The sequence below is a fragment of the Schistocerca serialis genome, chromosome 8 (assembly GCF_023864345.2).
Source record: "Schistocerca serialis cubense isolate TAMUIC-IGC-003099 chromosome 8, iqSchSeri2.2, whole genome shotgun sequence".
NCBI classification, from domain to species: Eukaryota; Metazoa; Arthropoda; class Insecta; order Orthoptera; family Acrididae; genus Schistocerca; species Schistocerca serialis.
Window position 1 is genome coordinate 517281120 of NC_064645.1, and position 24262 is coordinate 517305381.

General features: G+C 43.2%; 1 protein-coding gene across 1 annotated transcript in view; it reads left to right on the forward strand.

The window, feature by feature from the left end:
- LOC126417100 (uncharacterized) overlaps positions 1–24262 on the forward strand; it is a 905013-nt gene that overhangs the window by 535433 nt on the left and 345318 nt on the right. Inside the window, exon 4 of the mRNA XM_050084995.1 lies at positions 3806–3939. Within this exon, the coding sequence (XP_049940952.1) occupies positions 3806–3939 (134 nt within the window). The remainder of the gene's footprint in view (positions 1–3805; positions 3940–24262) is intronic.

Below are 24262 nucleotides of genomic sequence, written 5' to 3' on the forward strand. Positions count from 1 at the left end.
GGCGCTGTGCTCCAACGGCAACGTGTTAGACAAAGATCATAAGAATAGTGATATCAACACATTGGAAGAAAGTCGACACAGCTCAGAAAAGTCCGTGTTCAGTAGGGATGAAGAGTGTGGGTACAATTAGAAGGCTATAATGTGCTGTAATGGAGATTGACGTACATGTTAGGATTGATAAACCCTGTATAACTAGATCCCTCGTCATCTATATAACGGATCTTAGCACTTAACTAACTTAGGGGATTTTATGTTAAATCACTTATGTAGTCATAAACACACTCGATATACATAGAAATAAAAAAAAATTACAACAGCGACAAAGAGTTGTGTGACATAAACGAAAGTGGAAAGAAGACTTCGAAAGATGCCAAACCCTTATTGGCTTGTCCTATTACTTTATTTTTTTTCATTTTTCTCACTCAGAAGGTCATCAGTGGGAGCAGGCCAGTTAGGTTATGGAATAACGTGTGACCGGGTACTGGGAGCTGTACATTCATTTTCTCTAATTAAATTGGCTGTTAGCTCTGGCCTTCTTTCTGTGTTTTTGTTCTGAATCAGTGACTGTGGTCTCTCTGCGAGGAGCGGTGCGCTTGAGCCGCGTGTGGTCGGGCCAGAGAGTTCCCAGAAGGCGGCCGGTCGGTGACAATAGCGGGGCGCCGACAGAGGCGACCCCTGGGGAACGGTCGGCGGTTCGCCTTTGTATCAGAGACCAGAGGCCCGGCAGAAGTTTGGTGCGACTGGCTGACACCTCGCAAAATAGTTTTCTGCTGATTGCGGCGTACTGGTCGCCATCTCGGCGCCAGGCATGTGCATTGTGAGGGGGCATTCTCAGAACTTGATCCGTGCCACTATGACGTGCCAAAGGGGTGCTGTTCGCAGTCTATGGAGCAACCCTTTGCTGACAACAGTCTCGTCTATCCCCGACCCAACTCCAAAAGTTTTCGCAGCACCGCTGACGCTCTCAGATATGCTCACCATTAGATTGTAGCCACACCTTGCATTTTTGCATTTGTGAAATTATAGATGAATAATCTTACTCGATCGCTGTTCCACAGCATAGTCGACTTTTAGTGTATTTCAAATTTCATACTGCTCACAACAGATAGTAGGAGACCGTACTTTCTCAGCTACCTATTTTTGGCTATAATATTACAGAATCATTAAGTTGTGTATTGAATTTGCTGTATGTACTAAGATAATAAATCTCATAGTGGTACCCAATATTATTATTATTCCTGAAGTTATGGTACGAAGTTTAATATTCTGTTCTGTGGCATAGATTTTTGTGGTATATTTATTGATCAAATTATCACCAAAATAAACTACGACAAAGGCGTCAACTCTTGAACTGGGTCCAAATAATTTCTTCCAGTGCTAATTATTGTTCGTTACGTGACAGGTCAATAGGGAGGGGATGAATGTATTTGCCTTTCAGATACAGAGTTACATGAAATCAGGTGAACATCTCACCTCTCCACCGTGACACCTCACAACGTACTAAAAGTAGCGCTAGAAGTGCTACTATGAGCATATAAATTAGGTTTGCTTTAGAAGCATGTTGTAACTGTCGTGAGCATTAGTTTATTTGAGAATGGATGCGGTGAGTTGACGTCAGCCACGAATGCCTTTGAGGAGACAAAGCATCCATTACCAACATCACAGTGAGTTTCGACGAATTCGTGTAATACGTCTACGTGGAGCTGGATGCTCCTTCTGCATTACTGCAGAAAGACTTTGCCAGAATGTAATCACTCTCCCTGAATGCCAGCAGCGGCGATCACGAGAATGTATGGTCTCAAGGAGACCGGACTCAAGAGAGCAATGCGGCACCACCGAGAGCGTCGTGTTTGACATATGGCTCTGACTTGTCGTGCTGCACCTGCAGCAGCAATTTCATCACCAGTGGGCACCACAGTGACACAACGAACCGTAAAAAATCGGTTACTTCAAGGACAGCTCCGAGCCAGACGCCCTGTGGGATCCGTTCCACTGACCCCGAACCACCTCCATTTGGTGTCAAGCGAGATCTTACTGCGGGATTAGCCGAGCGGTCTAGGCGCTGCAGTCAGGGACTGTGCGGCTGGTCCCGGCGCAGGTTCGAGAAATCCCTCGGGCATGGGTGTGTGTGTGTTTGCCCTTAGGATAATTTTGGTTAAGTAGTGTGTAAGCTTAGGGACTGATGACCTTAGCAGTTAAGTCCCATAAGATTTCACACACATTTGAATTTTTTTTGAGAGCTTACTGGAGGCTGCGTGGTGGTCTGTCGTGTTTTCTGGTGAACGCTGGTTCTGCATCGGCGCCAGTGATGGTCAGAAGGCCAGTTGAGGACCTGAAACTAACCTGTTTGCATGCGAGACTCGCTGGGGCTTCATCTGGAGTTATGGTCTGGGGTCCGATTTCGTATAACGCCAGGAGCACTCTCGTGGTTATCTCACGCACCCTGGTAACAAATTGGTAAGCGAATCCGGTAAACAGGAAGACGCTTGCCAGCATGAATCTGTTGTAACACAACGTGCTCTACAGAGCGTCGACATATTGCCTCCAACATCATCCCCAACCAGCATTAACCGTCTCTGTACTGACCGACCAAGTGGAACATTTATTAACTCCATCGCACAAATTGACATCCGGCATCTTGTTAGTAGGCTGTTTAGAATTTTATGTTGGTAACGCCACGTAGCGCTCTGTATGAAAATCAGTGACTGTGCTGTGTGCATTCTGTGGCTGGTTGGACTCATTGTTGGAATATTCGCTTGTGTACTGTTGGGCTGTTGGATGTGAACAGCACGTAGCGTTGTACAGTTGGAGATGAGCCGCCAGCAGTGGAGGACGTGGAGAGAGACATGCCAGAGTTTTGAGCGGACGATCTGGACGTGTGTCCGTCAGAAAAAGGAAATTTGTTTAATTGGATGTCACATAATTATATAATGACTTCTGAACGCTATTAAGGTAAATACATTGTTTGTTCTCTATCAAAATCTTTCATTTGCTAACTATGCCTATCAGTAGTTAGAATCTTTTATGTAGCTGGCAGTATTGGCGCTTGCTGTATAGCAATAGTTCGAGTAACGAAGATTTTTGTGAGGTAAGTGATTCATGAAAGGTATAGGTTATTGTTAGTCAGAGCCATTCTTTTGTAGGGATTATTGAAATTCAGATTGTGTTGCGCTAAAAAAATATTGTGTGTCAGTTTAGTGATGATTACAACAAGTAAAGAGAGAACTGTCTGAGTACGTTCAGTTTTTCTCAGCTGTCAGCTACGCTATCAAATAACGTAGAAGTTTACCGGCACAGTCATTCATAGTTTTTCAAAGGGGACGTTCCAATCTGTATAACACAACGGATACACGCTTACATGTTTGCATTAAACATGCTGGTGTTTACACCGGTTCTTAATGTATCAGCATTTCACATTTTCAATGGCTTATCACGCGCTTACATTAACTCGTGATCTTACAATGATAATCACTTCCATATTTTACCTAGACCCATTAATTAATTTTTTGATGTTGCGATTTCTTTCCGTTAGTGTACTACGAACAGATTATTACAATAATTCCTACAGAATACATAGTGCATGCTTGCAAAGCTCCGTGTTTTTCATGTCTGTCTATGATGGTAACTACTTTGCAGGGTCTATGATGATTGTGGTACTGGTGTAAGGACTGTGAATCACTGGTGTCTAGTGCCTCGGGCCCTTTTTACTCTGGCTGTGATGTTGTGTGCTGGCACGGAACCAGATGGTGTGTGTGGCTCTCGTGAGTGAGTGTGCTGAGATAACGTACTGTGTTTTGTGTTGCAGACCAGCCGGAGGGTGAGCCACGGATGTTCGTGGAGAAGCCGCGCTACGCCGTCGGCGACACGCTTCGCGCCAACTGCTCGGCGCCCGCCTCCAGCCCGCCCGTCAACCTCACCTGGTTCCTCAACGACCGCAAGGTAGGCCAGACACGCCGGCTGCTGCCGCCGGCAGGAGCTTCACTCTCACGAATACCTTACATAATACCCGGGCCATTCCTTGTATCAAGCAGACTCGTAAATGCAGACAACACTAGTTGCCCCCTCAAACTATCAGCATACGACGCAGTGATCTATACTGAAGTACTAACAGAAAAAAAAGTACGACTGAAGAACGGCGCCAGTATACAGCCTAATTTCGATGCGGTTTCACAGTAGCCCAATGTTCAATATGCATTTCACAAAACGCACAAAGGCGTTGCTGTATGATTATAGTACCAGAGAGACGCAACTGGTATCAGCCAATCCTACGATAAGCAGAGTCTAACAATCTGTGGGATACGAAATGGCATTATCATATAGGCTCAGCCGTAGGTAACGCAAGTGAGAGAGAGACTTTGGGTCATTGACAGGATACTATCAAAATGCAGTCGTTCTATTTCAACGGAGCCCAGGTCCTATCATTAGCTTTAGGCGAAGGTCTGGCTTGCGATGTGCAGTCAGGACGTTGGCGATAATGTAGCTTAGTCTGATAAGTTAGATTTAAGGGAGAGGGAGGAAGTCTCCTAGTATACTTAGCACAGGCGATTTTGGGACAGAGAGGAAAACTTGTTGGCTTAATAGGAAGTGAAAAAGGATGCGAACACTTAAAGATAATATTTAAGGACAATTAGTCTAAGAGGCGTCTTACAGTGGCTTTTTACGAGGGACGTTTAGTAAGTAATGCAACACGCACAAAAAAAAAAAAAAAAAAAAAAAACAGATAGGTTTTGTTCACGATTCCAACATAGCACATAATTACACATACTTTCATCTACATCTACATTGATACTCCGCAAGCCACCCAACGGTGTGTGGCGGAGGGCACTTTACGTGCCACTGTCATTACCTCCTTTTCCTGTTCCAGTCGCGTATGGTTCGCGGGAAGAACGACTGTCTGAAAGCCTCCGTGCGCGCTCTAATCTCTCTAATTTTACATTCGTGATCTCCTCGGGAGGTATAAGTAGGGGGAAGCAATATATTCGATACCTCATCCAGAAACGCACCCTCTCGAAACCTGGCGAGCAAGCTACACCGCGATGCAGAGCGCCTCTCTTGCAGAGTCTGCCACTTGAGTTTATTAAACATCTCCGTAACGCTATCACGGTTACCAAATAACCCTGTGACGAAACGCGCCGCTCTTCTTTGGATCTTCTCTATCTCGTCTGTCAGACCGATCTGGTACGGATCCCACACTGATGAGCAATACTCAAGTATAGGTCGAACGAGTGTTTTGTGAGCCACCTCCTTTGTTGATGGACTACATTTTCTAAGCAGTCTCCCAATGAATCTCAACCTGGTACCCGCCTTACCAACAATTAATTTTATATGATCATTCCACTTCAAATCGTTCCGCACGCATACTGCCAGATATTTTACAGAAGTAACTGCTACCAGTGTTTGTTCCGCTATCATATAATCATACAATAAAGGATCCTTCTTTCTATGTATTCGCAATACATTACATTTGTCTATGTTAAGGGTCAGTTGCCACTTCCTGCACCAAGTGCCTATCCGCTGCAGATCTTCCTGCATTTCGCTACAATTTTCTAATGCTGCAACTTCTCTGTATACTACAGCATCATCCGCGAAAAGCCGCATGGCTACGTAACGCCTTTTTTTAACATAATATCCGTTCAGTGTGATCACATTACGCCACCTTAGAGGGAGGGCCTGCCTGCCCGCATCGTATCACTCTACTAGACGACGTCGGAGTCAAAGCTTCGCTGCATCAGTAACCCACCATCATTCACGTTACGCAGAGTGCATCCTTCAGTGGCTAAACAGATCCGCGCTGTAGGGCATATCTTTGAATACCCCAACTACTGGATCAATTTGGTAGCACTACCAACAGAGACGTCCTAGTGGTCCAACAAACTGATTGACTGTGATTCGTCGCTCAACTCGAATGAGAGTTCCCGCACGTTCCAAAATTGCAAGAGTCACTGCTGTGCCTGGCCGGTCGGTATGCGGGGAATCGGACTGTCTTGCACGACTTTGTTGCCATAATGGCCTTTGTTAACAGCGAGCTAACCGTAGACATTCTGCAGTGCCTTTGAATATCTGCGATGCTCTCGTTTTCTACCAAAAGGCACTCACTGACAGCTCTCTGCTTGGAACACAGCTCCGTTACAGATGCTATTTTGAAGGCTACGTATATCGCTGCCGCCTATAATAACTTCGTGGGTCGATAGGGAATGAAGAGGGAATATTCAACGATAAACTACAACAAATTACACATTTCTTCAGCCGAAATTGGAGAAGGGAAAAAACGTATTGCATTACTTATCTGTACACAACAACGATTACTCCCCAACACACTGTATGTTAGTCGTTTCCAACAATTTACGGTTTTCCAGTTCTATCTTTCGCTGTCAGTACCGACCACTCTGTTTGCATCTCGTTCTCACAATACTTTACCTACAGTGGTTCCTTCCTATATTCCGACACACAGAAAATATACTGTTCCTTGTTGCTAATACTAAGACGAACTCTACAGAGCTTGTTCCTTACTGACAGGCACAAAATGCAACATGATCACTCTTACTAAAGTTAAAATCTTCTGGGTTGTTAGGCAGCGTCGTATTTCCTCTAAGATAATCGTCGTTTGGACCCCTCTGCTGGAAATTTGTTCAGGATCTTCGGGTGTCCTCTATTGTCAGAGACTAGTGCCGCGCTCTCTTATAAAGGGCAGTTTTCCCGCGTTTGTGCTGGAGAGGTCTGAGTACTGGTTAAAATTCTTGTGGCGGTCATTGGTGGGCCATCGTCATAGGCTAGTGTACCTGCATTTATGCAGAAGAACGGGGGTTATTGGCCTATCGCTTGCTACTGGTGGCCCATTGTCATTGAACAGAAAGGCACTATTCCACACTTACTCTGGAGAAGGGTTATAGGTTGAAATTGCTCCCACTGCTGTTGCTTGGCCGTCGTCATTGGCTATATTAGAAACGGACAAGGCTGGGGAGGTGGAATGTTTTCGTCCGCCGAGCTGACTTGCAGCGCGGTGTTTATGTCGCTCGCACGCCTCGGCCGCGTGTTCACTTCTTTGATGGCGGGGAGCCACGGTGCCGGAAGCCTATTGGTTCAAATGGCTCTGAGCACTATGGGACTTAACTTCTAAGGTCATCAGTCCCCTAGAACTTAGAACTACTTGAACTTAACTAACGTAAGGACATCACACACATCCATGCTCAAGGCAGGATTCGAACCTGCGACCGTAGCGGTCGCGTGGTTCCAGACTGTAGCGGCTAGAACCGCTCGGCCACCCCGACCGGCTAGAAGCCTATTGCCGTCCTCTCTATTGAAATTACATGCATTCTTGGATATTTCAACAGCTTCTCGGACCTTTCTTCTATAAATGTTTTATTCGTTGGTAAATTTCTTAAATGGAATTCACCCCAAAATCAAATTTGCCTTGGAGGTTGAGAGTGGGGTTGGTCTCCCTTTCCTAGATGTGTTGGTCTACAGAAGATCTGATAACACTATAGGTCACAGAGTGTATAAAAAGCCGACTAACACAAACAGGTATGTATATGCCACTTCACACCACCACCCGGTCCAGAAGCAAGCAGTGCTCAACACACTGTCTTCACGTGGCTTCCGTATCAGCGATGACGACAACTTTGAGTTGAAGTTTTTAAAGAGGACATAAAAGGAAAATTGCAATGATGGTTTTTGAAGCGACAGGGCTTTTAAGCGGAATATTAATCACGCTGATAAGAATGACGAGAAGCCGTCTTCTCACTCCATCAGGTTACCGTTCGTTTCTGAGGTCACTGAGCACATAAGCAGAACAAAGAAAAATGGTATCCAAAATCTTTCCTTAATAAGAACAAAATAAAAGATATTTTCCGACGGAAAATGAATACACTTGATTCCCTCCACAGTGCAGGTGTCCAAATGGTTCAAATGGCTCGGAGCACTATGGGACTTAACATCTGAGGTCATCAGTCCCCTAGAACTGAGAACTACTTAAACCTAACTAACCTAAGGACATGACACACATCCATGCCGAAGGCAGGATTCGAACCTGCGACCGCAGCAGTCTCGCGGCCCTGGACTGAAGCGCCTATAATCGCACGGCCACCGCGGCCGGCAGTGCAGGTGTCTAAGTGGCTGCGGCAAAGTGTATATAGGCCAAACGGGAAGATCATTTATAGAAAACATTAAGGAACACGAACGGCACATGCGGCTAAAACAAACTGTAAAATGGACCAGTAGTGGAACACCATGCTGGCCAAGGAAATAAACTTTTATAGAAGAAAGATCCGAGAAGCGGTTGAAATTTTCAAGAATGAATATAATTTGAGTAGAGAGAATGGCTATAGGCTCCCGGCATCGTAGATCCCCACCATCAAGGAAGTGAACATGCCGCCGCGGCGTGCGAGTGACGTAAACATGCCCGGCAGGTCACCTCGGCGGACAAAAATACACTACTGGCCATTAAAACTGCTACACCGCGAGGAAATGCAGATGATAAACGGGTATTCACTGGACAAATATATTATACTAGAACTGACATTGATTACATTTTTACGCAATTTGCATAGATCCTCAGAAATCAGTAGCCAGAACCGGCTTGATACGCCTGGGCATTGAGTCAAACAGAGCTTGGATTGCGTGTACAGGTACAGCTGCCCATGCACTTTCAACACGATACCACAGTTCATCAAAAGTAGTGACTGGCGTACTGTGACGAGCCAGTTGCTCGGCCACCATTGACCAGACGCTTTCAGTTGGTGAGGTATCTGGAGAATGTGCTGGCCAGGGGAGCAGTCGAACATTTTCTGAATCCAGAAAGGCCCGTACAGGACATGCAACATGCGGTCGTGCATTATCCTGCTGAAATGTAGGGTTTCGCAGGGATCGAACGAAGAGTAGAGCCACGGGTCGTAACACATCTGAAATGTAACGTCCACTGTTCAAAGCGCCGTCAATGCGAACAAATGGCGGCCGAGACGTGTAACCAATAGCACCCCATACCATCACGCCGGGTGATACGCCAGTATGGCGATGACGAATACACGCTTCCAATGTGCGTTCACCGCGATGTCGCCATACACGGATGCGACCATCGTGATGCTGTAAACAGAACCTGAATTCATCCGAAAAAATTACGTTTTGCAATTCATGCACCCAGGTTCGTCGTTGAGTACACCATCGCAGGCACTCCTATCTGTGATGCAGCGTCAAGGGTAACCGCAGCCATGGTCTCCGAGCTGATAGCCCATGCTGCTGAAAACGTCGTCGAACTGTTGGTGCAGATGGTTGTTATCTTGCAAACGTCCCCATCTGTTGACTCAGGGATCGAGACCTGGCCGCACGATCCGTTATAGCCATGCGGATAAGATACCTGTCATCTCGACTGCTAGTGATACGAGGCCGTTGGGATCCAGCACGGCGTCCCGTATTATGCGCCTGAACTCACCGATTCCATATTCTGCTAACAGGCTTTGGATCTCAACCAAGTCGAGCAGCAATATTGCGATACGATAAACCGCAATCGCGATAGGCTACAATTTGACCTTTATCAAAGTCGGAGTCCTTACACGAGGCATCACAACAACGTTTCACCAGGCAACGCCGGTCAAGTGCTGTTTGTGTATGAGACATCTGTTGGAAACTTTCCTCATGTCAGCACGTTGTAGGTGTCTCCACCGGCACCAATCTTTTGTGAATGCTCTGAAAAGCTAATCATTTGCTTATCACAGCATCTTCTTCCTGTCGGTTAAATTTCGCGACTGTAGCACGTCATGTTTGTGGTGTAGCAATTTTAATGGCCGGGAGTGTATTTTAGGTAAACATTTCCCCTCTTTAGCCCTGTCCGTTTCTAAAATAGCCAATGATGACGGCCAAGCAATACAGTAGGAGGAATTTCAGCCAATAACCCTTCTCCAGCGTACGTGTGGAATAGTGGCTTCCTATTCAATGACAATGGGCCACCAGTAGTATGTACAAGAGATTAGCCAATAAGGACCTTTCTTCTGCATAAGTGCAAGAATAGTAGCCTTTGACTATGGCCCACAAACGGTCGCCACAAGAATTTTAACCGTTACTCCCACTTCTCCAGCACAAACGAGGGGAAAACTGCCCTTTATAACAGAACGCGGCACTAGTCTCTGACAGTGTTCTAGCAATAGTGGACACCGGGAGATCCTCAAGATGATCCCAACGGAGGGGTTGAAACTTCGATTATTTTATAGGAAATATGACGCGACCTAACAACCCAGATGAGTTTAACTTTAGTGACAACGGCCACGAAAGCCTGCAGATTTACATGATTACTGTTGTTGGATACTTATCGGAAATTCAGTTGTCCTCCCTGGAGTGCACAAACTGTTCCCAACGACTCGGCCGTGGTACTAGCTGCTTCCTGGTAACCCCTTTTGTTCATGGTAGCAGCTCCGACTGGGTCTGACTTGATGCTGTGCGATACTCGCTTGTACACTGGTTTTTCAGGGACTTCTTTTTCTCTAGCACCGTAGATTTCCCCTGATGCTACTGATGGTTCTCTTAATTCTCAAACACAGCTGCCTTGCTAGCATTTCTGCGTTTATCTCTGTTATCTGTCTGTTGCTACTGTTGTTCTATGCAGGCACATCGCTCGAGCAGTTTCAGGGATGTGATGCACCACTTCCACTTTTGCGTGTTGACAGGCTCACTGCACTTTCCGCTGGCCGTATGCCACACGCATTACTGGTCTTCTTACATTGCTAGCAATTTAAAGCCATGACTCTTTTTACGTTAGTAAAATTTGGTACGCATGGCCCTCCTTACATTAATGAAATCCGATAGCTGTGACAGTTCTCCTATGGGGACTGTTCACAGATCACCAATTCTCCCATCTTACAATGTTCCTAAGGTATATGCGACGATTACGAAATAGGACTAACAGAGGTATTTAATGTATATAAAGACAGGCGCCAAGGATGGTAGCAGTTTTGTTTGAATCACGAGAGGGAGTCACGGAAATTATGAAGACTCCAAACTGGCAGACGCGTCAGTATACACGTCAGTTATTCAACAAAAGACTATTTAGAATGTTTCAGGAACCAATAGTAAATAAAGCAACAGAAATGATGCATTATAATATGTTCTAAGGACTTAACAACATTCGTCGGTCCTGTTGAAAATAAATTTCGGGTAAGGCGCTAACCTAAGTAGCAAAGAAATCTTTGCCCCTGGTATACTTTTTAATCGTGTGTGTCTCCCAGTCAGCAGCTGCCAGCTAGTAAGATAATGACGAATTTCAAGTGATCACAATTTTCTTCTAGAGCTTTCAGATATTTCTCCTTCTGAGGTAGTTAGTTTATTACCCTACTAAAAATTTTGATTATCCATGACGATATTTTTCTACTGGCAGATGTTGAGTTATTAAAAATATCTTCTTTTTTGAACTTCTTTGTTCGAACATGAAGTGGGTACGATGCAGCATTTATGACCGAAACTGTAGCATTAACATTGTCGTAATATCTGCCTTGGTCGCTGTGAAAGGGAAATTTTGGCTATATAGCCATGCACGTGCAGTTCCACTTATTTATCTTTCAGACCTATTCCTACAAACAAGGAGCCGACCTCACGAGTAACACATTGTAGATAAGGCAAAACGATCTACAGAGAAGCACAAGATGGAACCTCTCAGTGAAAAATATGGTAGTTGAAGACACAAGTAAATCCTGTGGTTTTCTCAACGCACATCAGAAGACCATTCAAGTTTATGTCGAAAATGTAATAGGTATTGCCCTTTTATGGGCATAAAGAGATACCTTCTATGCCTATAAATATTTTGTTTTTGCTTTTTTCACCAGCTCTGATCATACATTCCTGGTCAGCTCGAGCTCCACAGTTCAAAATGTTGTGACTTAGCAAGACAGCCAAGTCACAACGAGAGGAAGCCGAAAGGCACGCGTTAAGCTCAAGCAGATTGGCGTGAGGTCTGGAACAGTTAAAAGGAAATGAGATCTTGTAAAATGGACGCAGTTGCTGTAATACTTAACTTTAATCCACATTTGTAGAACATCGCTCTTGATGATACATGTTTCACAATATTAATTATCAACTGCTATGGCGCCTTGCTAGGTCGTAGCAAATGTAGCTGAAGGCTATGCTAACTATCGTCTCGGAAAATGAGAGCGTAGTTGTCAGTGAACCTTTCCTTGCAAAGTCGGCTGTACAACTGGGGCGAGTGCCAGGACGTCTCTCTAGACCTGCCGTGTGGTGGCGCTCGGTCTGCTATCACTGACAGTGGCGACACGCGGGCCCGGCGTATACTAATGGACCGCGGCCGATTTAAAGGCTACCACCTAGCAAGTGTGGTGTCTGGCGGTGACACCACACAAAAAATGGCTCTGAGCACTATGGGACTCAACATCTTAGGTCATAAGTCCCCTAGAACTTAGAACTACTTAAACCTAACTAACCTAAGGACATCACACACATCCATGCCCGAGGCAGGATTCGAACCTGCGACCGTAGCAGTCCCGCGGTTCCGGACTGCAGCGCCAGAACAGCACGGCCGCCGCGGCCGGCAGATCCACAGTTGATTCATGCTAACACTAACTAGAATCACCACATCTGTACTGAGGTACATTTATTGTGTCACTACCGGTTTCGTTCAATGAATATCAAACGACACTGTTAACACGATTCGTAACAAATCTTCACAGAAGAGTGTTGATCTCATGACAAGACAATTAGTTTTCTAGATACATCGTGTGACGTTCATTCAACTAAACCGGTCGTGTCATACTAAATATACTTTAATAAAGCTGTGGTGATACTTTTCAATATTAAGCTCCTGTCAAATAACTCGTAAGGTTTCCCTTTGCTATCAGTTAGGTTAATAAGTGTTGAAAATCCAATTGGCGCACTTTCTGACTGCTGGGGGCTTTTGCTGGAAAACGTTACAGTTCTGTAACGGCATCACACTCTTTCAAAAAAATGGTTCAAATGGCTCTGAGCACTATGGGACTTAACATCTTTGGTCATCAGTCCCCTAGAACTTAGAACTACTTAAACCTAACTAACCTAAGGACATCACACACATCCTTGCCCGAGGCAGGATTCGAACCTGCGACTGTAGCGGTCGCGCGGCTCCGGACTGAGCGCCTAGAACCGCGAGACCACCGCGACCAGCCACACTCTTTCGCTTGCTGTTGTGGTGAGAGGAAGAAAAATGTATGTGCCGTAAGCCTTTAGTGAATCATTAAATTTAATACTAGAACTTGACAAGGTAGTAAGAAGGAGAAACAGGATTTAACATTTATTGAACCACGAAGTCATTAGAAATGGCGTACAACTTCGTATTGGACAAGGATAGTTCCTGTAGTACGTGTCTGGATCTTTGAAATATACTTTATTAGATCCCTTTTAGTGGGCTACATATTTTTAGAAGATGCTGCGATCAGGTTAGTTCTGCTACCTGGAATAACGATTATAGCGGTCAGGTTGGTAGCTGCTCAGTTTTGACATTGCATGTAGAGGACTTCAAATAATGTGAGTAGCATCAACAAGCTACGTCTTCTGGCGGTAACTCCAGCTGAATAGCGTGGGCGGTCGTATCGTATCTGTTCAGCGACTTTCTTCTTTTTTTTTATTTGTAAGTTCATTAAACAATTAGGATACATTTTAAAAGCGTCTTTGAGTGTGGTACTTTGAACATAGGGTTGCTCAGTAATCCAAGGCAGATATGCTGACATATTATTCGAAACTACGGAAAATGTAGACTGACAATGGAGAAATGCAGCGATCATAGAATGCATTAAGGAGTTTCCAACGAGGCGTGCCGTAGACAGCACCGGATATCAAGTCATGTAAGCCATCAGTCGCCAATGGCTTTTTATAACAAACAACAGAGTAATGAGTGTAAAAGATCGTATTTTTCGATTATTTGCGTATGATGTGGACAATATTAAAGTGTAATGCTAGTGAGACAAAGTGAGAGTGATCGCCAACTTTCTAATTTAATTAGTCATCTTGGAGCCGGCCGAGCACATAGCCTGATGATCTGGTTACCGTTGAGTACCAGGAGCGGTCCCAGATGTTACGAAAAGGAGCCAATGTCGCTAGGATCGCCGAATCAGAAGAGTATAAATACCTAAATTTAAGCGTATTTTCCTTCAGCACAGCTGAATTTCAACTCTATGCTTCTAGCACACAAGTTACTAGGCGTAGCCAGTATGTCATTCTGATTGATACTGACTTCCTGCGCATTTATTTGTCGTGTCACCCACTGAACATGTCCGTTATGGCGTATGAGGGCGTGCTGAAAAGTAATGCCTCCGAATTTTTTACTCTAATCTCAACACCGGATGTAGTGTTACATCTCATGCATATTATTCAATTGACGCAAGTTGCACCCATCTGTCTCTAAAGGGTTCCAAATCGTAGCATTTCACATGGCATTGTATAACGAAACTAAGTCGATGTACAGCGAGGCCCTCAAAAACTGAAACCGCGAATTTGAAGAATTCATCTTCACTTGAAGCACCCTGTCCTTCAGCTTGGCAGCGCCAGCCCTTACACGAGTGCTGTGACGTCTGCAACAAACCGACGCCTTGGTTTCACTGTCAATGATCATTCTACATACGGATGCGACTTGCATCCATCTGATTTTTATCCGATTAAAAAATTTAAAGAACATCTTCGAGGATTTCCGTTTGATTGTGAAAAAGCGGTGCAACCAGAGGTGAGGTTGTGGCCCCGTCAACAGATTCAAACATTGTAGAGTGACGGTATCGATAAACCGGCCTCTCGGTGGAGAAATGTGTTCGTGACTATGCTGAAAAATAAATATGTAGACATTAAAAATAAAGATTTAGAATGTTAATATTGCTGGTTTTATTTAAAAAACAGTAAGTGCTTTCACATAAAAAATTCGGAAGCATTACTTTTCATCACCCATTCGCATGGCGGGTAGTGACTCGCAACTTTCGTTCAGTAGCCAGTAACGCTGAATTGCTTGGATCGCTTACGGTCTAGAATTAAATTCATCAGGAATGCAATGAAACTTTAATGCGAATTTGCTTCTAGGAATCCCTTATAACAGCTACTTCACCAACAAAGGTGTCGACTAGGGCACATCGTTTACATGTCAGTGAAATTACTGTGCATGTTGATAAAATGTCATTGATTTATCTCAGTTTGGCCGCGTGGAGTAGCCGGGCGGTTTGAGGCGCCATGTTACGGACTGCGCGGCACCCCCACCGTAGGTTCCAATCCTCCCTCAGGAATAGGTATGTGTGTTGTTCTTAGCAAAAGTTCGTTTAAGTTAATTTAAGTAGTGTCTAAGTCTAGGGACCGATGACCTCAGCGGTTTGGTCCCTTAGGAATTCACACGCATTTGAACATCTCAGTTTTCGTTATGATAGTGATATTTTGGTAGATTAACGTGAGCGGCAACAGAAAGTTGCACTGCACAATATTTAATGGGTCCTGCACTTCTCGGAATAAGTGCCTCTCACTGAACTAGTTTGAGAAGTAAGAGAGCCAGTAAACGGATCAAGGGTTCGTACTACTTCCTGGTACAAACAAACTCCACCAGGCTTGTAAAAATGTATTGCATTTCGGTCAGTTCTTGAAAAATTTTCTAACGTATTTACTGGCCCGGTCGAAAATATTTTACGTGACGTGAAATGCTTAATTATGTAAACACATTAAAGAACACTACGTATTAAACATGTCTTTTCTTGACGAGTAAGAAGATTTGCAAATGTTAGTTTCAGAATGGAGATAGAGACTCAGTACCATTACAAATCCTACAACTTTGTTCGAAACAATAAATACCTGTTCAATTATTCTTGTGAAAGATATAAGCAAATTTACGTAAGAATTAGGGTCGTTAACTGGCTATTTGTACCTGGTTTCTTTGAAATACAAATGCATTGACTTAAACGTTGCGCCATCACTCCTATCCGTTCGCAGTTGAACTGTTGGATTGCAACGAAGACTGGAAACCCCTCCTGAAATCTGTTTGGTTGTAATGTTAGATTAAAAATTTAGTAGGCCAAAGAGATCTGTGAGGTATAGTTTCAGGAGATTCGATTGCCCATAATTCCGCACATGTCACAACAAACATGTTCTGTATGAAAATTTTGAACTATTCATCGATCTTCTTCCAGGCATTGTAAACAGTGTTGCTGTGAAATCGATTAGCTAGAAGGAAAATACGCACTTTTACCGACACACACGATTAGTTGGAATATGGGAGATAGATGTCGGTATATGAATTCATGTTACTTACTCCGTTACACGTATTTGAAAAAAACGCGTTTTGAAAATTATTTAAAGGAAACTGCTAATGAGATTTTGTCTGAAGTTTTAACGAATTCTGATTAATTAGCTGTGTGCGGACGGGTAGTAAATATTGTCGCATAATCAGTAATTTGTTTGGCGTGCAGATGGTCAATCAGGTCTTTTTTCTGCAAAATACAGCCTTTTCGCCAGGCACTGTTATTAATTATGGTGACAATTAGGACAGAGAGATATAGGAAAGAAAGATACAAACCCCTCTGTTGCAGTTACACAAATTCTTTTCGAAATACTTTGTAACACAAATGTAGGTCACACGTTAACTTAATGAACACATTTTTCAGAATTCTGTAATTGCCGGCTAGACGGGGAAGCAACTGATCCATGTCTATTTAGTAACATAATTCACACATCATAATAATAGACATGTCGTAATTTATCCAGGAGGTCTCTGCGTACTGTTCCAATTTTAATTACTTGAAAATTGCATACGGTTAAATCCCATAGCAATGTTTTTTGAAAACACTACAATTTGAGCATTCTTATAATTGAAACCCAACAATAACGAACGTCGTTCATATTTCTCTGGTAACCGTATAATCGTTAGCGGAACATTTTGTAGGTATAAAAATTCGGCTAGGAAACTTCCTTGCCGGCCGTTGTGGCCGAGCGGTTCTAGGCGCTTCAGTCTGGGACCGCGCGACCGCTACGGTCGCAGGTTCGAATCCTGCCTCGGGCATGGATGTGTGTGATGTCCTTAGGTTAGTTAGGTTTAAGTAGTTCTAAGTTCTAGGGGACTGGTGACCTCAGATGTTAAGTCCCATAGTGCTCAGAGCCATTTGAACCATTTGAAACTTCCTTCTAGTGTAAATCGTCTTAGGCTGACTTCTGACGGCTTTGGAAGGCATCTGAATATCACTTACCCAAAAGTACGGCCGGGGTGGCAGAGCGGTTCTAGACGCTACAGTCTGGAACCGCGCGACCGCTACGGTCGCAGGTTCGAATGCTGCCTCGGGCATGGATGTTTGTGATGTCCTTAGATAAGTTAGGTTTAAGTAGTTCTAAGTTCTAGGGGACTGATGACCTTAGAAGTTAAGTCCCATAGTGCTCAGAAACATTTGAACCATTTTTGAACCCAAAAGTACCTTTCCCTGAAATGTTCCTGATGTTAAGTATTCAAAATGCAGTTATTCGTTTTTTTTCACATAAGTGAAATCGCAATTAATGATAAAAGTAACGTCAAGTTAACGTGTCCTCAGCATGTCTGCAGACATTGAACCGCTTAACTCTAGCCTCATAGCAATAGGATCATTTCCCTGTGTAACTCACAGTATCATTCTGTCGGCCGATTTGTTGCTGTTCCCCATTTTTTGATTTATTGTGTTAACCTCTTCTCCAAAACTCCACTACGCTGGTCTTTGTCTGCCCCTACAATCTTTCCCTCTACTTGTTTCATCCATAATGTTTCCTGGATGCTGTACCAGATGTCCCACGAGGAGCGCATTCTTTTGGAAAAGGTTCTCCGTAGACTTCTTCCCTTGTCTATTTTCTGTTGTATTTCTTCATTTCGTACTTATCTGCCTACCCAATTTTAATATTCTCTGGAGATCTTCAAATGCTTCCAGGTACCTCTTACTCAAATCTGATACTACTAGAATTCTTTAATTTAAAATGTGCTTTTCTTACTTCATGAATTTTGTGTAACTTTCTTTTTCATCGTAAATTCTCTCACTATGGTCTTGTCTTTCCCAGCCTTGTCGTTATTCCCCTTTTTCCTACCCTTAATCAACTCCGCTCTTTTTCTTTACTTTGGCCATGTTCCGTGACAAATATAATGTCTAATCCTTTCAGGAGGCCTTCTATATCATTCCTGATATCCTCACATAAGGGCAATATCGTCTGTGAACCTTAGCGTTGGTGTCCGTCCCTCTAGCATTTGTATTCTTTTATTCATTTTCCAATATGTTCTTTCACATGCAGCACTGCTTCCTCTACAAACAAGTTAAACACCAGAGGTGAAGAACCGCAACCATGTCCGTTTTAACATGAACGTGTGTTACTTGATTCTGATATTACTTACTCCCACTTCGCTTTTGTGGATGATGCAGAATATTTGTCAGTTTCTGTACTTTTACCACAAAGTTATTAGGTTCATAAATATTTTATTCCATTTTAGGTAATCGAAGGAGGATATTGTATCGACAAAATTTAGGCACTGCATTAAGTGATTAGCAGTGGCGCAATCGCGCACAGATCACATTTGTTGCTATTAGTGACCGCTTGCCCTCAGTGGGAGGACAACTTAAAAGAAGAACAAGTACAGTATTCACGGCTTTACTTTGAAAATATTCTTCTCCTTCTTTTTCCTGACCTTATCCCGTATAAGAGGGGGTCGGCAAGCGATTCTGGTTTTTGCAGCGGTAGTAGGGTGGATCGATGCAATTCCTGTCGTCACCTCTTCCCTTCCTGAATGGAATGTTTGTACCTTATCTGTCTGCACCTAGCGTTATCCATCTGAAAGTGCGAGAACGTTTTCGAAATTTTTGCTAATCGTGTGAGGCAGGATGTGGGTGCTGACCTGGCAATGACATGGTTGTGGGAAACAGCCTAAAATCCACATCCAGGCTACCCGGCACACCAGCTCTCGTCGTTAACCCAGCAGGCTTTCTCGACCCGGGGCCAGAGCACTTTCTCGTACGGAAAGTGTGCTTTAGTTCTCACAAGAGTTCGGACGGGTTCGCTTTATTTTTCAAAACATCATTTGATAACACCTGTCACCACAAACTCACTCATATTCATTTCACAAATCACAGTCCTGTCTTTCTATCTGGGTAACTTCACTGTCAGTGAACTATGATAATTATTTCGTGAAATTAGTTAACATGAGTTCAGTATCCTGAATAAATCCAACGCAGTCCAAAAACATTTTAGTATCTTAAACCCGCTCAACAACCACTCTACAGCTCTACACTAATACTGGCTCTGGAAGTTCTCTTTCAAATATTCGCAGTTTGGATTCCTTCTCACTCCACTCCCAGTTTGCAGAGACATTTGGCTGAAAAGAACCGCGACTCTGAAATGTGTTGCATCTTAAACAATCTGCTCTGCTCCTTGGCGTAGAAAATGAAAAATATCACTTCGCCACTATTACAAGGCGTTCACCTCGATGAGAATTTCAGTTATATCCAACGCGCTTACATGCCTCCCTCGCCAAACCTTCACTGTCTTTCTGCACCACCACAATATCAAGATTCGTGCAAGCCGTGTGGCAGCTCAGAGCGATTTAACAGCCAAAATAAAACACGCTGCCCCGTAGCTAAGTGTGTGCGTGCGCGGTACACTTGCAGTCTCCTGAATTTACGTGCGCCTACCTTTTCTCCGAAGGCGAGGAGAGGGTAAGGAGCTCATCAGTCTTCTCAATGGCACATCTTTCTCTTCTGTGTTAAACTCTTCATGGCATATCTTTCTCTCCTGTGTTAAACTCTTCAAGTCAGAGTAGCACTTTGTTCCTACATCTTCAGTTATTTGTTGCATGTATTTTAGTCTCTGTATTTTCCTTCAGCATTTCCCGCTAAGCTCCCTCTAGTGGCCTGCAATTATTCCCTGGTGTCTTGTCTCCTAACACCTCAAAATGTGACGTGTCACATACGAATATGTTCAGCATCTCCTAAGCCCCGCGTAACGATTTCAATCAAACTTGGTACACGTATTACACACGTAGTGTGTGGAGAGAAATACTGTGGGGTTAGAAACCACCATCCTACCATTATCGTGGAGTGGAGGACAGAGAAAGGGGGGGGGGGGGAGTAGGACATGGACGGAGAGATGGGGACTAGGATTTGGATAGACTGAGAGGAAGGGAGGAGATTTACAGAGAGAGGGATGAGGAGAAGGAGATGGACACATAGAGGAGCGGAAGGAGACAGACAGAGAGACGGGGGTTAAGAGGGCTGGACAGAGGGGGCAGGAAGAGTGGACGTATAGAAGGTCGGCATACATAAATACCCAGGCAACACCGGGTTCCTAAGATAACACTGTTCGACATGGGTTCTATTTCTGATATTAAAGTATGTGCTTCTAGACCATTTTACCGTGGGAAATTCAAATATGTAAACAAAATATCGTTGTCAGGGATACTTTTTATGTAATATGTATATATATGTATATTCACAATTCATGGCAAACACAGAGACGTTATAGAGAAATACGGGTATGTTGCCGCATCCAGTAGTGATAGAACGTGATAATTTCTTGTGCAACAGCAGGTGGGAAGAATCAGACATCATTAGGTTATCCCCCGCCACACCTATGTCATTAAGACCACCGGAAATATTTCATTAACTCGAACGGCGACAGCCGATCGCTGCCTCGACAGTAAAGCTTCACGCCTCCTAGGGGCAGGTGCATCGAGTTTACAGTGGTGTTAGCCGCAATTTGTGTCAGTCTTAACGAGTAGGTGTTTTGGCTAACAAGTAACTGTCTGTCATATTTCCGAGCACGGTTGAATTTTTTAGTTCCTGTGTGTAAACTGATTGAGCCTGGTGCTGAAGGTAAAACGACTGCTTGTTTTTACACATCAGCGTTCCTCTAGTTCCCTACTATTAATTTAATACAGGTGTATTACCAAAGTGGTATTTTTAAATTTGCAGAAATGCCACGTCGTCGTGGATGTCGATATAAGCCGGACAACTTCTGCTACATCTGTGGGAAGTTCACTTTTGCCAGAAATAGGAAGAAAATTTCTTCCGTCATAAAGAAAGCATACAAACATTACTTTGGAGTAGAGGTAGGAGACCAAGATAAAGAATGGGCACCACATTTCTGTCGTGCTGCATGTTACTGCAAACTAACTCAGTGGTGGAAAGGTAAAGAGAATGTGGCGTTATTTGCTGTTCCCATGGTGTGGAGGGAGCCTAAGGACCATGTTACTGATTGTTATTTCTGTCTAACAAAAATTCAAGGTTTTACAAACAAAAAGTCGAAGAGGCACATTATTTACCCAGATCTGCCTTCAGCGAGAATGCCAGTGCAGCATTCCGACAACCTTCCAGTACCTTCAAGAGCTCGAGGTCAAATTCCGAGTGACAGTGAAATTAGTCGCACTGAAGAAATCACAGATGATGATTCTTTATATCACTGCACAAGTGAGTCATCGCCACATTTGTTAACACAGGCAGATTTAAATGATTTAGTACGTGATCTAGGACTCAGTAAACAAAAGGCGCAGCTGCTTGGTTCAAGGTTACAAGAGTATAATCTACTGCACCAAAGTACTAAAATCAGTGTGTTAAGGCACAGAGAACATGTCTTTATTTCTTATTTTTCAACTGACGAAGCACTGGCATTTTGCAATGACGTTGCTGGCCTGATGAAAGTGCTGAACTTCACTTATATTTCACAGGAGTGGAGCCATTTCATAGATGCATCGAAAACAAGTCTGAAGGGTGTTTTGCTCCATAACGGAAATAAAATACCCTCTATTCCAGTAGCTTACGCTAGTTTGACAAAAGAGAATTACGAATTCGTACGAAGGATGCTAACTAAATTCATTAAAATACAATGAACACAAATGGAAAATATGTGCAGACTTCAGGGTAATTGCTATGGCACTGGGAATGCAACAAGGCTACACAAAGTAAGCCTGTTTTCTTTGCGAGTGGGATAGTCGAGACAGAAATTCTCACTACGTGAAAAATAAATGGCCTAGGCGAAGATGGAAAGTTGGCGAAAAGAATGTACAACGTGAAAGTCTGGTAGCTCCTGAATATATACTACTTCCACTGCTTCACATCAAACTTGACCTGATGAAACAATTTGTGAAGGCCATGGATCCAACAGGCTGTGGGTTTGCATATCTAGCAACCAAATTCCCCCGTCTTTCAGCTGCAAAAATAAAGGAAGGTGTATTTGTGGGCCCACAAATCAGGGAGCTGCAGAAAGATGCAAATTTTGAAGCATGTAAAGAAAAACCGCATGGGACTGTTTCAAGACGGTGTCGGAAAACTTCCTCGGAAGAAGAAGAGATACTAACTACAAAGCAATGGTGAAGGATATTTTCAAAGCATATCAGGATTTGGGATGCAATATGTCTTTGAAGGTACATATAATGGACTCTCATCTGGACTACTTCACAGATAGTTGTAGTGACGTATCGGATGAACATGGGGAAAGATTCCATAAAGACATTTCTACCATAGAAAGGCGCTATGAAGGGAAGTGGGTACCTTCTATGTTAGCAGATTATTGCTGGAATATCATTCGAGAGAAGAAAGATTCACAATACAAGAGAAAAAAGTGATGTGCATTACAAGGCAGATGCTCATTGTTTGTCAATTTTCTGTAATTTCTCATGTCAAATAAATGTTTCAAAGTGTATACACAAAGGTTACTGTGTTATATGTTAGATCCAACCCTCCATTAATGTGATGAACTTATAACATCATAAAGATGTGCATTTGTTTGTCGAATTTCACCTCACGTTTGCTGCACTATATCAGAAACTGAAAAGAAAAATAAAATTGCGATTACTCATAAACTATCCCTGATAGAAAAAAACCAAAAACAGTTTTCAATTCAGCACTCAAAATACAACTAGAATCACAATATTTTTCATCAGAAATAGAAAAAAAGTTTTTTTTTGTAGAACAGTGAATCAATAAAAACTCCGTTTGCGTTTTAGTGGCATAATTGCACCTATAACAGGTTAACCTAAGGTAGTTTTAAAATAAAGCACCGTAATATAATTACGTAGTCTTCTACGGCCAGAATCAGTCGACATAAGAGTTTCCTTGGTATGGTACTGCGTCATAATGTATAAAACTACTGCTGCTGAAGAAAGACCAACAAAATATATGGGACACTGCATAGCCAGAACGCACCAGTAGATCCAGAAGAAGGCCGCTTCAACCGTGGCCGAAACGTTCGTGTTTCTTCAGCAGCAGTTGTTTTATACATTATGACGCGGTACCATAGCCAGAAACCTTTTATATTGAAAGCACCGTAACATTGTAGTGAAATAAGAATGCCTGTACGCTTGCGAAAGTATTGCACTAAACTACAAGCTTGATATTAGAAAGATCAATTATACGAAAATGTTAGGTCTTCAGAAAAATGCAGCATTACTGAAACGCCAAAGTTACTACGAAGTTTAATAGAACGTAGTAAACATGTCAGAAATAGAAAGGAAGATGAGATTAATATTTTTTGGAGATATTTACGAAACTGACTCACCAAGCGTATCTTCAGATATCTTAGGGAGAAGACCTGCATTAATGAGGTTAGGAAAAACTTGTGGAGGGATGAAATAAGAGAAGCAGAAGTATTGAAACGGGAGATCTTTAAGAAAAATGGAGTTATACTGGAGAGATATCAAGGCAGGAGGGGAAAGTAAAGACACTGCAAGGAAACATAGTGAAACAGTGAAGGAATACGGAGATGAAAAGGAAAGAACAACAGATGAAGATTTGAAATTGGAGCATGGTACCTAGGAGGACTTGGTGTGACAAGGAGGGCGACTTTTGCAAATTGTGTTGAACACAGACCTAAACGAAGAACAAAGGGGAACATGTCTTTTACATCATATTGTAACATCAGCCATCAAGAAAGCTAGATGCTGTGAAGTTTGCGTGGGCGGTTATAGGAGACAATAAAGGAAGGACAAGTCAACTACAAACGAATAAGTAACAAATGAGGTGACAGCTTCGGGAACCATTCTTGATGGACAACCGGCTGGCATATTCACAATTTGCAAACCAAATATATTTCGAGCTATCTAAGAATTCTGCCATGAATTGAAGCATTACAGAAATTTCAGAGAGGAAAACAACCTTGTAATAATAATTCCTGACATACAGAGGAAACTGAATCAGTAAGCAGATTTCGGCAGCCGTCATTTCGAGACGGACTGCTGATTCGTTAAGATGACAGCAACCGTTAAAACGATAAAGACTAAAAGGAGCGTCTTCTTAAGACGCGAAGAAAAGCAGAAAAGACCTCCGCACCGACAACTGTGGCGGCG